Here is a 15,475-nt window from a genome sequence, read left to right as displayed (position 1 = left end):
AATGCGCCATGTTTGTATTCGTGATTATAGTGACTGTGAAACTTGTAACCATATTGCCTCAGCAGTGATTGGTAGTTCCGCGTGATTAAATGGAACTACTGTACCTTCCAGGAAGGACGTTGCATGCCATATGGAGAACTATGGTAAATTACGAAAGGACGGTTGAGCGAAAGTTCAAATGGTATGACTATCGTGTGTCATTTAATCTCAGGCCCTGAAGAGCATTGCATTATTTCGCACAGGAAAGGCCAAGATCTGCATGGGGCAGCACCATTCCCCTCCACCTGCACAGACCTTCAAGGTAGTAGACTATCGTCACCAAATTTTGTTCCCAATACCCACCGATGATCCTTTCTATCCTCACTCACCCAGTTGCGGTTGTCACCTTGCAACTCATATATGCTCATTGATGTCATTTGTGTGCTTCCCTTGTCTGCTTGTTCCCCTACCTCCGTCGGTTGGTCAATCTGCTATTAAAAGTGGTATGTGCACTCTAGGAAAATCTCATATAATTGATTGAAGCTGTACAAATAATATCACATTTGTACAGAGGCTGTAGAGTTAGTTTAACTTGAAATGTAAATTACGATAAATTAACTAACAAATATCACGTTGAACAAAACAACTCAACAAACCGATTGATTACAGTCAGTAATGGATATTATGTCATACCAACTCTAAAGATATAAAAAGTTAGGAGAGTAGTGTCAAAAAGTTAGGAGTCCAAACAAAAGAAAAAGACGAAAGAAAGAAACAACTGATTGCCACTGTTGTACACATGGTATTGGTCTTTGAGAGACAATTAGGGAAAATGTTCAGAGCAAGAATTTCTACAGATCAAGCATGATGATAGTACTCTACAAACATACAATATTATGGCAAAGATACTGTTTTTGTTGGCCTGTTTGCGTTCCCATCTGAAACCTTGCCTCATGATTCAGGGAACCCTGGTTCAAATCACATATACGGTACCATGCATGTGTTTTTCCATCGTCCGCTAATGCCCTTACAATTGATGTAAAAGTACGCAGATGTCTACTGATGTTGGTGTCTTACATGTGATTTATGTACAAGCTCAACTATGAGCCTTAGATTAATTAAAAAATAAAATAAATAAAGTCTTTTGCTCCAAAAATGCCCCGTACAAGGGCAATGCAAAACTTATTAAAGGTCTATGTCCCAACAGGGAGCCTTTGGAGTGACGTCCTGTGCACATCAACGCGTTAAAAAAAATTTTTAAATTTTTTTATACAAGATCGAGGCTCGCGAAAGAGCTAACATTAATCACACAAAAAGTCAAACCGACACATAAAACACAAAATAATGGGAGCGGTAGACAAGATGGGGAGAGAGGGGGAAGGGCACAAACACAACATTTGAGAGGAGGGACATCGAGAGATCTGTGGGAGGGAGAGGGCTTGGGGGGAGGTGGGAGAGGCATAAAACACATGGACACTGCAAGGACTTCCAGGAAAGAAGTTGGAATTTCAAAAAAGTGGATCTGGGGTGAATTAGCGGGGGTCGAAAAGATTAAGGTTTTGGATGGGGGAATATAAGAGATGGTGGTGAACAGCTGTTTTAAAGACCTGGAGGGAGGGGTGGGATTGAAGGGAGTGGGGGAGTTTGTTCCAGAGGCGGGAGAAAAGGGTAATGAAAGAGTGAAGGTGAGCAGAGAGCCTAGATTTTGGCAGTTTAACCATAAGACGGTTGCTGGCAGATCTTGTGCGACCTGTAGGAATATTTGGGGGACAGAGCCCAGAGAGAGCTGGGGGAGCAAGGCCGGAGAGGAGTCGGTAGAAGACAGAAAGACCACCAACCTGCCTGCAGTGAGTGAGTGAAAGGCGAAAGGTGAAAGAAAGGTGAAAGGTGAAAGGTGAAAGAGTGAAAGTGAAAGTGAGTGAAAGGTGAAAGTGAGTGAAAGTGAGTGAAAGTGAGTGAAAGTGAAAGTGAGTGAAAGGTTTATGTAAGGAGACACTCACGGCGAGATGTAATGTGCTGGCATCCGGTGCCTTAGGAGGAGTTTGAACCTGGTTCTTGAACAAAATGGAGGCAGACAGACATTGGTCGATTGAGACAACACAACACTGAATGATACAGTTTGGATCAAAATTCCACCGCAGATTTGGCAGCCTATCAGCTTGCATCTGGAGATCATGTGGTTTATGCTATGTGTAGTTACTGTTGAACTCATTTTGATGGAACGCACTTAACATTCGAGAAATAATGGTGAAATAAAATGAAAAACACGCAAACAATGCAAATTCCTTTTTAAAGGCCGCGTTATGGCTAGATACTTATTGGGGTTGAACCAGGATCAACACCATGTGGTATACATCTGTCTGGCCAGTGTAATCATATCGAAGCCTTCCTTAAAGCCTCCATTGACCATATTAAAGTACCTTCTGTACGCACTCATCCCAAGTTATGATTTAGCAGTTTATGCATTATGTTGTTCACCCTTGAAGATTCACGGGTGTGTGCACAATGTTTCTGTGTTGTGGCGGCACGCCCTGCCATCTTTAATGAACGATTTGATCAAAAGGATCATCACTGAAATAGCCCATCTCACTGCGCATGTGGGTCGTATCTTGGTTGGGCCCGACAAATTTCTGTCCTGTCTTGTCTACTAGCATCAATGCGGGTGATGTGCATTGCCGTGAAGACAAAATGGCATTGCACCGTCGTCCATCATTGTAAATCAATTATAAATAAATATTTTGAAAACTTTCCCATCACATTCACTGCAAGAAATAATGTTGTCATCATTTATCATCTTCAGCACAGATATCATCATTTTCAGCATCATCACCATCCTGTTAAACCCTCTTTTGGATGGATTTTGTTGGAAGCTGGCCTCCGACTCAGAACCTTTGAATGCATCATGAAGATGCCATCCTAAGAGTGATGAATTAACGACTGAATTGATCAACAGCCATGCAGCGAATTCCATTCTTCTCTGTGTTTAACTGCTGAAGCCAGTTTAACCACTTCGTCAGGAAAGTCTCACCAGGCTGGCTGGGATTGCTGAAACCAATCACACCATCCAGCATTGAATGACCAAGCGGATTTTGTTTGCTCATCATCTCATTTCGGTGCCGGCATATGGAAAGCCTGCACGCACAGAAACATCCGGATTGCAATTTATTGCTTCAAGTCGTGTCAAAGGTTAATAAAATCACTTGTAGATTATTATATAAACTTGAAAGGTCCTTTAACACCAAGACTGACAAAGTTTTGCACCAGAGACCTATCTGGCCAAAAATTATGGATGGGAAAAAAAAATGAACAAAAATATATAAGAATAATAAAAATGTACAAATTAGAGTAAAAACGTTTTTATCACTTTTCAAAATGTTTCAGGGCCGAAAAAGTAACTTCCATTCCATTTGTTTTGTTTGTTTACTTGTTTATCCTCATCATCGTGCCATTAGGCGCATACAACTGCAAAAGGCAATTGCATTGGCTACGGGTTACAATCCTGGACAGGTCACCACTCTGACGCGGGATACTCGACCGAGCGTGTAGGAATTTGGAACTTAGCCAGGCTGTCGGCGATAGCTTGCTGACTTTTCGAGAAAGACACCGTGGGATCTTTAACGTCCACCAACTAATGCCGACAAACAGGGCGCCCAGTTTAACAGCCAACCGAGGGCACACACATTGATGGATCACCCTTCCTGTGAAACACTGGGATGGCAGTTTACGGCTGGCCAGAAATTCAAACCCAGGCTGGATAACTCAGAATCGAGTGGGCAAACATCTAGGGTCTCGGCCATCCTGCCAGTCCTACCATTCCAATAGCATCAGGAGAAATAGGCCCAGTTGCGAAGAATGTGTCACATTGGCTGGAAACTAGAGCAAAGGAGTAAAATTTCTGCAGACATTTGTTGGAGCAGAATCATTCCTTCATGGTTGGAAGGGTGGGTGTAAGGGGGAGGTGAATTTTTGACTCTCCCTTTTAAAATGACATAATACACCTGCCGTAGTAATAAAAAATCTTTTTTTAACCATTGTCGCATTTCACACTGTCCAATTGTACACAAAAATATAGAATGTGCAATGGAATGGTGTGGACTGACATCAATGTATTTGTCAATTACAATATATATATATATATATATGAGGGAGATTCAGCTGTAAAGTTGCATCAAGTCTGCGAGCGGACCTTTTTGATATTGGTCGCGAAGGAGTTGAGGCTTCCCGGGAAAGGGATTGCCCACGACATCGTCATATATTGCGATTGCAATTCAACCTGCGTCAGGTTTTATCACCAAGTGCGAGTTATTGTTGGGGGGAGAAAGCGCCTCCATTACAGGCCGATACACCATTTTGGTCCTCGAAGAAGAAGAGGCTGTCCGCTTGGTGCATCTTGTTTTGTCGTTGGGATTTCCATATCGACCTCATTATGTTGATTGCAGTTGGTTCACATATTGGCTCAATTCCCATATCGATTGCATTGGTGTGGTTTTACCATGGTTTATTAGAACACTCAAGATAACAAAACTTTCTGCTGTGTTCCCGCTCCAGACCGTGTTCCCGCTCCCTCTGCGCATGCGCAAGATTGGAGGTCTCGTCTCTTCAAAGCTGTCCATGCGCACTCGCTTTCGAAGTTAAGTAACTTTTCACAATTGTGCTTTTGTCGAAACTGTATCTTTCTCTCGGTGTATGTACCTATTGGGGTGTCTTTAATAGTATTCTTGGTGTTGGTTTTTCATACCTGTGTACAGAATCGTCGGACTTTCGTATCGCGTATTCTGAGGCCTAGTGTAGTAGGCTACCGTGTCCGACCTTGGCTTGAGGCTTTGTTTTTGTCTCAGCGGTTCTCCGATCGCGCTGCAATTACTTTCCGGTCTCCGTTTTTCACGGTCTTTTCACCCCATACTTCCTTGTTTTAAAATCTCAAAAAAAAAAAAACCAAAAAACATTTCCTTCTGTTCTTATTCGTTTATTCGTTCTTATTTGTTCGTTCGTTCTTCGACCACGTTGTTTGTGATCACATGATCACGTTGTTAAAAAAGGTCTCATCTGTCCCCTGAAGACCTGTATTCTGTCATATTCTATAACACCTTTTTCTTCTTCTTCTATAAAAGGATGCTTTCGACTTGCTCACCAAATCTATTCATTCCAAAAAAAAATTCCATCTCTTATAGTGCATCTTTCATTCATTCCCTAAACTCTCCAGCACTCCATCCTCCCTCCAGCGTCCTCAAATGTATTTTTGACTCGAATGTCTCAAGAAACTCATTTTGCAATAAATGTTCGTTTCCCATTAATCGTACACTTTTCAAAATCCCATCACCCCAAAATCCCATTTCCCATCACCCCTCCCCTCTAAATCTACCCCCTTGCCCCTCCCCTCCAAATCATCCCCATCACCCATCTCTTTCAAATCTTTCCCCTTGCCCCTCCCCTCCAAATCTTCCCAATCACCCATTCCTTTCAAATCTCCCCCCACACCCCTCCCCTCCGAGACTCTCCCTCGCTCCTCCCCTCTCACCCCTCCTCCTCAAAGCGTCCTCCCCGCTTCTTCCCCCTTCCAACTTTCACCTTCATCTCCCTCAACCTTCTGCCTCGCTCTTCCCCCTCGTCAAATAACACCTCACTGCGCCTCTCCCAATCACCATCAAACCTTTTGTCCGCCCCATTCTTCCCTTTCTCCAAGCTATTCTGTAATCTCCGACAAACATTCAACAGCTCTCCCTACCTCTTCCTCCTCTTCCACATCTTACCCTACCGCTCCCCCCCCCCCCCCCTGTTCTGTATCCGATGCTCCCCCTTCCTCTTCCTTAACAGTATGGACCTCAAACATCCGGGGCCTTCGCTCAAACTTGTCGGATCTCTCCACACAGGTTGCTTCTGACAAACCAGACGTGATCTGCTTAACAGAAACTTTCCTCCTTCATGATGTCTCTGATTCCTTGGTATCTCTCCCAGGTTACTCCCTCCTCCGGTATGATAGACCTGAGCCTCGTCCTGGAGGTGGGGATGCTATCTTTATAAAAAAACTCTCTTCCTCACTCGCCCTGCACTGCCCTCTCTCCACCTCACCCCCAGGAATACCTTTGGCTACGGCTTCCCCTTCGCTCCCACCTTTTGTTCATATGTGTGTTGTACCGTCCACCAAACAGTGATGACTCCATCTACATCTCGCTGTCTGTGAATATGGACCAACTTCTATCTACCCATCCCAACTCTCCCTTCCTCATATGTGGTGATTTCAACCGTCACCATGCCAGTTGGCTGGGTGTGGGTACCTCTCTCACCAGCCATGGCTCTTCAGCAAAGGACTTCTGTGACTCACTGGGACTGACACAATCTGTCAATTTCCCGACCCGGATTTCAGTCAACGGAGCATCTTCTCTTCTGGACTTGGTTATGACTAACTTCCCTGAAAATGTCTGCTGCTCTTCTTCTGCTCCAATCGGTTCTTCTGATCATGTGCTTGTTAAAGTGGGCATCTCTCTGACCATTCTCAGAGAGCCTCCTCAGCGTCGACGAGTCTGGCATTTCACTCAGGCCAACTGGCACGGTCTTCAAGCAGCCATCAATCATCTGGACTGGTCTCCCATCTCGACTGCCTCTGACATAAATTCTTCCTGGGAATTCTTCCAAAGCAAACTGCTCTCTCTCATGCACAGATTTATCCCATCTCGTCTTCTGTTGTCATACCCTTCCTCCCGTCCATGGTACACGGAATCTTGTGGTGAGGCTATTGCCCAGAAACAACTTGCTTTCGTCTCCTGGAAAGCAAATCCAACGGAAGGAAATCTCATTTCCTTTCACAAAGCCCGAAACAAGTGTGTGTCCACCCTCAGGAGAGCCAGGAAACAATATCTCTCCGTTCTCAGGACCGAACTCTCTTATCTGTCTCCCTCTTCCAAATCCTGGTTGCGTCTGGTCAAATCTGTTTCTGGTGTTTGTTCCCCCGTCCATCCCCTCCCTCACCTCAAATGGCCACACGGCTGACTCCGCACGTGAAAAAGCTGAATGCCTCAACTCTGTGTTTGCCTCTAAATCTTGTGTCCCAAACCCATCCCTCTCTGTACCCACTGTACCCAGTCGTACCCAGCTGCTCCTGGACTCTGTGTCCTTTCCTCCTGACAAGGTGGAAAAGTTTCTGTCAACCCTCGACTCGGATTCTGCAACTGGACCTGACGGCATCAGCCCACGGGTCCTAAAATCCTGTTCTTCCGCTCTTTCACTCCCTCTCTCTGTTCTCTTCACCCTCTCTTTTGCTCAAGGTCATCTTCCATCTGCTTGGAAATCTGCCAACATCACCGCTTTGCACAAAAAAGGTGCAAAAACAGATCCCAGCAACTACAGACCAATCAGCCTTCTCCCAATTATCAGCAAAGTCATGGAATCCATCATTGCTTCAGATATGAAATCTTTCCTCTTCTCCAATGGCTTGATCTCTGATCATCAATTTGGTTTCAGACCTGGACACTCTACTCTGGACATGCTGCTTCTGCTTTCTCAACAATGGATGGAGGTCCTCAATGCCAAACAGGAAATTAGAGCAGTCTCCCTTGACATATCACGTGCCTTCGATACGGTCTGGCACCCTGCTCTGCTCACCAAACTCTCCTCTTTTGGTATCCATGGAAATCTCCACGCATGGCTGGCGGACTTCCTCTCTAGTCATAGTCAACGTGTGGCCCTGAATGGGTTTCTCTCATCTCCTCTTCCTGTTCAGGCTGGAGTTCCACAAGGCAGTGTTCTGGGCCCTGTGCTTTTTCTGGTCTTCATCAATGATCTCTCTGACTCTCTTGAAAATCCTCTGTATCTCTTTGCTGATGACTCTACTCTCTGTCGCTCCATTCTTCATCCCTCAGATCGGCAGTCTGCAGCCTCCTCACTCTCTGCAGACCTGGACAAAATCACAGACTAGGCAAACAATTGGAACATGTCTTTCAATCCTGACAAATCTCACACTCTTACGATGTCTCTCCGAAAAGACCGACTGGACAACCCTCCCATCCACTTTCTGAATAATCCTCTCAAAGAAGTTCTGTCACTCAAGCTTTTGGGTCTCACTATCTGCCATGATCTTTCCTGGGAAAACCACATTTCAAATCTGGCCTCCAAAGCCAGTCGCCGACTGGGCATCCTCCGTCGTGCGAAGTCCTTCCTTGGCACACCTGAGCTCCTCACCACATACAAGGCTTTCATCCACAGCTCAATGGAATAATGCTCTCCCCTCTGGGCTGGTGCTCCTGCCTCACACCTAGCTCGTCTTCACGCTGTTGAAACCAAAGCATTCAGAATCATTGGAATCTCCCACGATGAAGCTAACTCCAAGGGCCTCTCACTCACTCACCGCAGGCAGGTTTGTGGTCTTTCCGTCTTCTACCGACTCCTCTCTGGCCTTGCCCCCCCAGCTCTCTCTGGGCTCTGTCCCGCAAATATTCCTACAGGTCGCACAAGATCTGCCTGCAACCCTCTTATGGTCAAACTGCCAAAATCAAGACTCTCTGCTCACCTTCACTCCTTCATTCCTCTTTTCTCCCACCTCTGGAACAAACTCCCTCACTCTCTTCAATCCCACTCCACCCTCCAGGTCTTTAAAACAGCTGTTCACCACCATCTCTTATCTTCCCCCATCCAAAACCTTGATCTTTTCTATCCCCGCTAATTTCACCCCAATTCCACTTTTTTGAAATACCAACTTCTGTCCTGGAAGTCCTTGGTGTCCTTGTGTTTTATACTTCTCCCTCCCCCCCCTCCCTTCCCACGCCTCCTCCCCCCAAGCCCTCTCCCTTCCACACATCTCCCTGCTCTCAAATGTTGTGTTTGTGTGCTTCCCCTTCTCTCCCCATCTTGTTTTCCGCTCCCTATTTTTATATATTTTGTTTGTCTGGTTGATTTGTTTGTGAAGTAAATGTTAGCTCTTTCAAGAGCCTCGATTCAGTATACAAAAAAAAAAAAAAAAAAGACAGGTGCACCGTAACCGAGGTTTGGGGAGGTAATACCAGGGTTTAGTAACACTAGGAGTGCTTCCAAGCGAGTTGGTCGTCTTTATTGAGTGCAGAGGCATTTACCTCCTGAGGCTGTTTTGTACCTGCATAAGAAACGATACATCCCATCATGGAGTACTGTTGTCACATTTGGGCTGGAGAACCAGCCTGACACTTATATTGACTTGATAGGCTCCAGAAACGCATGGTCAACCTGGTTGGTGTGGAGATGGGTTGAACTCTTCAACCACTCTCTCACCGTCTCACCACTCTTCAGCTTGGGGCCATAGCTAGTCATTTTCTACACATTTTTTCCAATCTAGAAACACTGATTAGAAGTATATCTCCGGGGGGTGCAGGGGGACCTAGTCTTCCTACTAGACTAGTAGGTCGATTGCCACTCTTGATTTGTTCCACAGATATTTTCATAGCAAATGTTCTGTTGGACCTTCTAACTTGATTCGTCCCACATGAGTGTTTGGACGCAAGACTCGGTTTGCCATCTCTGCTCACCCATACACTATAGCTGATCTAAAGTACAGAACGAAAGGCTATGCAGATAGTTTTATCCCTTGTGCTGTCTCGCTCTGGAATTCACGACCTGTAAGATGCTTCCCATTATCCTACGATCTATTCGGGTTTAAAAAGAATGTCAATTCATACAGCCTACACCTTTGAGGTTTAATCGCATTTTACCTGACCTCTGCTACTTCCTGGGTCTTGGATGTTTTCTTGTTATTTATTTATTTATTTATTTTTATTTTGTTTTGCTTTATCCTTATATTTTTCTAACTTTCTCTTAGCCCCTTACCTAGAGTGGCCGTATGCCTTGTCTGGGGCAATATCCATGAAAAAAAGAAGAAAAAAAGAGGACATTGCAAATTGACTTGTTTTGGATAGCTTCGTCCAAAATTGAATGGAATGGCAATGAGGCATCATTTTATTGATGCCGTTTCTTCTTCTTCTTCTTCTTCTTCTTTTTCGGCATAATTATATTATGGCAAATGTTATTTGTGTAATATTAAATATTTGTAACCATTCGTATTTGTGCAAAAACGAATTAATTAACTCGTTTTGTGGCAGGGACAATGGGCAAGAGCGTAAGCAAAATGTCTAGACTAAGAAAGTGAATAGATAGTCTATGGTTTATTCACTGTCGATGAGCTAGCGATTAATTGATACGCGTGAAAGCAAATGTTGATGAGTGGTAAAATTCAATGCTAGGTTCAGTATTATATTTTAAATATAAACAATGCTAAAACAATTACAACTACAATGACACTCGGTAGAGAGCATACAGTAACTCTGCCAGGCTGAATAGTTTACATTTTGTATCCCACTGATAGGCCGTATCTGGATCCAGATCTGACCAAAAATGTAATCAGCTTGTTCTTGTCACCTCCCCAACTCATACACCAAGTTTTGTCATAACTCACCCACAACGTTTTGATATATTATGCTATACAGTATATAGTTTTTGCCCCATCTCTCAATGATGAAGCATCACTTTAAAAAATTTAAAAATTCTCGTTACTGCATCCGAATTCGAATCTTCACCAAAATCTAAGCATTTCGTCCTTGTCAAACACCAAACCTCTACACCAACTTTTGGCCCAATCCAACCACAACTTTTTGAGATATCCTGTTCACAGACAGACAAAGAGAAATGGGCTGAAAACATAACCTCTGTAATATTTTCGGTGGCGGAGGTAAATGGCGGACCACCTTCGGTGGCGGAGGTAAATAAAGGAAATACTTTAGTGACATACCAGATGGTGTATTAAAAAAAAAAATTGTGAGTGATTTCGTGGCCTGATTTTAAATTGGATGCATTTTCTAATTATTGAGTGAAAAACACAAGAGGACTTGATCAAGCTTTGATATGAGCGCAGTTCAAATGGAATTAATGCTTTTATGCAACAACTATGAAGAACTTGAAATATGCCATGAAACACCTCTTTCTTGACATTGCCTGTCTGTCTCTGAATAACAAAATGGAAAAGTTGGCTTCCCTTTACAGCAATACCCCGTTTTACGCCATTTCGACCTATGTCAAATCCGACTTTACGCCACTTTTCTAGAGTAAATTTAAGTTCAGCGAACGTCATTATGTGCGAGTTTACGTCACTCCTACATCATAATAGGACGTGAAAAAAATTAATTTTTCTTTAAAAATATATTTAAAACAAATAAAATAGTACATAAAAATTAACAATAAAAGAAGCTAAAAAAAAACAATTTAAAATACAATAAAAAGCACGTTAAAAATATTTTTAAAATGTACGTACAGTATACTGTTACGGATTCGTAACTTCCGTTGTTGGGGTTTTCACCCACTTGACATGTTTCTGATTGTTACGGATTCATAACTTCCGTTATTGGGGGTTTTCACCCACTTGACATGTTTCTGATATTAGGTATTATTATTATTCTCAAAAGGTTTATTATTCAGGAACAGCTATCTAAAGTTTAAAAGGTTAACTTAAAATGATACAGGAAATCGTGGACCGGAAAACGACGAGCGAGGAGGAGGAGGCGGTGAGAAAAGTCAGAGAAGAAGCTGGTTGCTTTGCGTTCTGGATCGAACGTTGTCGAGCAAGAGACATGAGTGAACTTTGGGTTTCCTGGAAAGGGATTCCATGATAGAGTTATCGCTGTGACTGATCAAACCTGCGTGTCAGGTTGGCGTTGGATTCGGAGGAACCATCGTCGTGTGATTACGTTTCAAGTACGAGCCGTCCGCCATTTTGACTCGTGTGCTTCGCGCGTTGAGCAAACCTTCCTTGCTTTGTCAACCGTTTCCACCGCGTTCAGACGTATCTGTGGTGGGTGTGTGCACCGAGGCTTCTGACGATTACTTTGCGGCTCGCCGACCGTGAACAGTGAAAGTTCATACCTGGAGGGGGCCTTTGGATTTCCCAGTCGCCGTGAGTGCGCCTTTGTGCCGCTTTAACCACGTGACCCCTTTTCTCCGCTTTGGGCCGCGTGCGCCTTGGTGCCGTTTTGGGCGGCGTGTCTGTGCCTGCCCTCGGAACGAGATTCTGGTTTAGAGTCGACATCGTTCCGTTGATCACTGGAGCGGACCAACTCTGAGCTCGAAGACGGGAATATAGAGACATTGGGGAAGGTTCTTTCCACTCAATTGGAACACTGTGAGTTACCTTATGCATGCTAGCTGATGGAATAGAGAATGAATGAATGAATGAATGAATGAATGAATGTTCGTTTTAAGGCCATTTTCCCCGCTCGAGCGGGGGTTAGCCTTGCGGGCCCCATGACAATCATGGTTCCCTGTTTGAGGCAATGTTTTTATGGCCGGATGCCCTTCCTGACGCCAACCCTTGGTCACGCTCTTACGATGCGCAGGGATACGGTGTACCTATTCCAAATCGGGGTACACACCGGGATCATTCATCCCAGCAAGCTGGTGCTCAATTTGCCGACCTCGGAAGGATGACAGGCTGAGTCAACCCCCCTGGCGTTAATTCAGCGATCGACCGGGATTCGAACCCAGGATCCTAGGATCCCAAGCCGGCACCCTAACCGCTAAGCCAACACCAGGTGTCCAACTGATGGAATAGAGAGTGCACTCTTAATTGTCATTTGTGGTAATGTTATTCCTGTGTGATTTATAATATATTATTGGTTTGTTCATAACCATTGGTGTGGTTTCCTTATTGATTTCGACACGGAATAATATATTTTTCTCCCGTGGCGCCTCCCGGGGTTCGGAGGTATACCGAGACCAGGAGGTCGGGGAGGAACACGTAACAGAAATTGGGGGCTCGTCCAATTGACTCGTGGGCTCGAAATTGGGTCTGCGTCCGGGATCTAAAAATCCCCTAAATTTAGTCCGGGAAAGAATTCCCTAACATTCCTGGAATTCCCAAATTTGTAACTTGTTCCAACAATCCAAAATTTTTCCCAAAAAAAAAACAATTTTTTTTTTTTAAATGTGTGAAGGTTAACAGGTGTTAACAATAGTCACCATGGAGTTTGACGCAGAGAACTTTGCATTGACCCCTAGTGAAGCACAGTTCAGAGCGTTAGTAATCACACCCACAAATCGGACCTCTTGAAATTGGCCAAACATTTTAGCTTGGAGGTCTGAACTAATATGAGGAAGGCAGAGATGCAGACAGTGGTGATACAATCTATGGTGGGATTAGGAGCATGGGAAGAGGTAGCCTGGGATTGGTTACCTGAGGAACAAGAAAATGTGGAGCTCCAAAAAATGGAGATGCAATTGCAGAGCGAGGAAAGAAGAGCAACACAGGAAAGATAACTCCAGGAAAGGTTAAAAGCAGAGGAAAGGAAAGCAGAAAAGGAAAGAGCAGAACAGGAAAGAGAACTCCAGGAAAGGTTAGAAGAGAAAAAAACAGAGGAAAGGAGAGTTGAAAGAGAACTCGAGAAAAGAAGAGCAGCACAGGAAAGAGAACTCCAGGAAAGGTTAGAAGAGAAAAAAGCACAAGAAAGAGCAGAGGAATGAAGAGTTGAAAGAGAACTCCAGGAAAGGTTGGAGGAGAAAAAAAACAGAGGAGAGAAAAGCCGAAAGGGAGTTAAGGGACAGTGAAATGGCGCTTCAGCAGGAAATTAGACTCAAGGAGCTGGATGTAATGAAAGAACGGGGAGAGGTACCATCCATGCCGACTGGTTCGACACCTAGTCAGAAAACCTGGGATGTTGGCAGACATGTGAGGCTGGTTCCACCCTTCAATGAAAAGGAGGTAGCCAATTTTTTTTCACTTTGAGAAGGTGGCTCAACTGCTAAACTGGCCTGAGGAGTCCTGGACCATATTAGTGCAAAGTGTTCTGGTGGGTAAAGCTCAAGATATTTATTCGGCTTTACCGATTGACCAATGTGAAGATTATGAGATTTTGAAGAAAAACATTCTCAAGGCCTATGAATTGGTCCCGGAAGCTTACCGGCAAAAATTCCGGAATGCCAGGAAGAGGGAGAGTGAGACCCATGTGGAGTTTGCCAGAATGAAAGCAACCATGTTTGATAGGTGGTGTGATTCAAAAGGGGGTGGGAAAGACTTTGAATTATTGCGACAATTGATCCTGGTGGAGGAATTCCAGCAGTGTGTCCACGAGGACATTAAAGTACATCTAGAGGAAAGGAAAGTACCAAAGTTGTATGAGGCAGCAACCATGGCAGATGACTATGCCTTAACCCACAGGAGGGGGTTCCACAAGCCTAACTTCTCGCCTAGACCTAGCCAGGGGAGCTATGGTACCTCAGGGGCGGAGAACGAAAATTCATGGGGGCGGCCTCGAGATGTCTATGAGGACCACTTTGATACCACGATTTCGAGAAATCAGAAGACAACAGTTCCAAGGCAGGCGTATCCTCCGGGGGGCCCGAGGCAGACCACGAGTTTTTCCTCCGGGCCTACTTGCACTTTTTGCAAGAAACCTGGACATGTGATGTCCCAATGTTATGCCCTGAAAACGGAAAATCAGGAGCGGAGTTCGACTAGTACGACTCCAAATGCAATGGCCATTGTGAGAAATCGCCCTCAAAAGGGTTACAAACCATTTATTTCAGAGGGGTTTGTGTCACTGCATGGAGCCTCGACTAACCGGAGACCTGTTAGGGTATTGAGGGACACAGGAGCACATCAATCTTTAATGCTTGAAGGCATCTTGCCATTGTCAGAGGAGACGGCAACGGGTGATAGTGTTCGTTTACAGGGGATTGGTGGCTGTGTTAGTGCTCCATTTCATGTCATCCATTTGGAGTCCGATTTGGTGTCAGGACCGGTCACCGTAGGTTTACAAGCCACTCTTCCTGTAGAGGGGGTATCTGTTGTTATCGGGAATGATTTGGCCGGTGGTCAAGTTTATGGTAACCCGATGGTTGTTAAAAAGCCCAGTAGGGAAAATAACACCACACCAGTTAGGGATGGCGACAAATGTAGCAAGTTATTTGTAGGTGGACTGAACTTCAAAACAAAGGAAGAAGTTCTGACCTCTGTCTTCAGCAAATATGGGCCGCTTTTGGAAGTGCGGTTCGTAAAAGACAGGGAAACGCACAAGTCAAGAGGGTTTGGCTTTGTCACGTTTGAAAGCACAAAGGACGCCAAAAATGCAGAGAAGAATTGGAATGGTAAGGATTTGGAGGGTCGGACCATATACCCCCATCCACTTATGCCGATCGACCCCGATCTGCACAACGGGAACGATCCTATTTGGAACGGGATCAATCGGCATGATCGTAAACGGAACGTCTTCGATCTTTGTCGATCGGGACAAAAAAATAGATCGGGGCGATTTTTTAAACATGTTTAAAATTTCCATCCCGATCTGAAATAGCGGGACTGATCGTGATTACAGCGTGAATGCAACGTAGTCCATCGGAATGATCGTAGTTAGAACGGCTTGATCGTAGTTAGAACGGCTTGATCGTGATTACAGCGTCGTTGCAGCGGGAGGATTATCTTGTGCCGTTTCGACGACGATCGTTACCTATCCGTCCCGCTCCAATGCCGATCAAAGCCGCTGTATATAAATCG

General features: G+C 44.6%; 1 protein-coding gene across 1 annotated transcript in view; it reads right to left on the bottom strand.

Annotated features, from left to right (window-relative positions):
- Window positions 1-2,658: 2,658 nt before the first annotated feature.
- Window positions 2,659-15,475, bottom strand: part of LOC137425438 (protein Dok-7-like) — a 106,555-nt gene continuing 93,738 nt past the window's right edge. Inside the window, exon 9 of the mRNA XM_068113875.2 lies at window positions 2,659-3,111. Within this exon, the coding sequence (XP_067969976.2) occupies window positions 3,085-3,111 (27 nt within the window). The 3' untranslated portion in view covers window positions 2,659-3,084. The remainder of the gene's footprint in view (window positions 3,112-15,475) is intronic.

The sequence above is a fragment of the Myxine glutinosa genome, chromosome 4 (assembly GCF_964187855.1).
Source record: "Myxine glutinosa chromosome 4, kmMyxGlut1.1, whole genome shotgun sequence".
Taxonomy (NCBI): domain Eukaryota; kingdom Metazoa; phylum Chordata; class Myxini; order Myxiniformes; family Myxinidae; genus Myxine; species Myxine glutinosa.
This window is presented reverse-complemented; position numbering and strand designations above follow the sequence as displayed.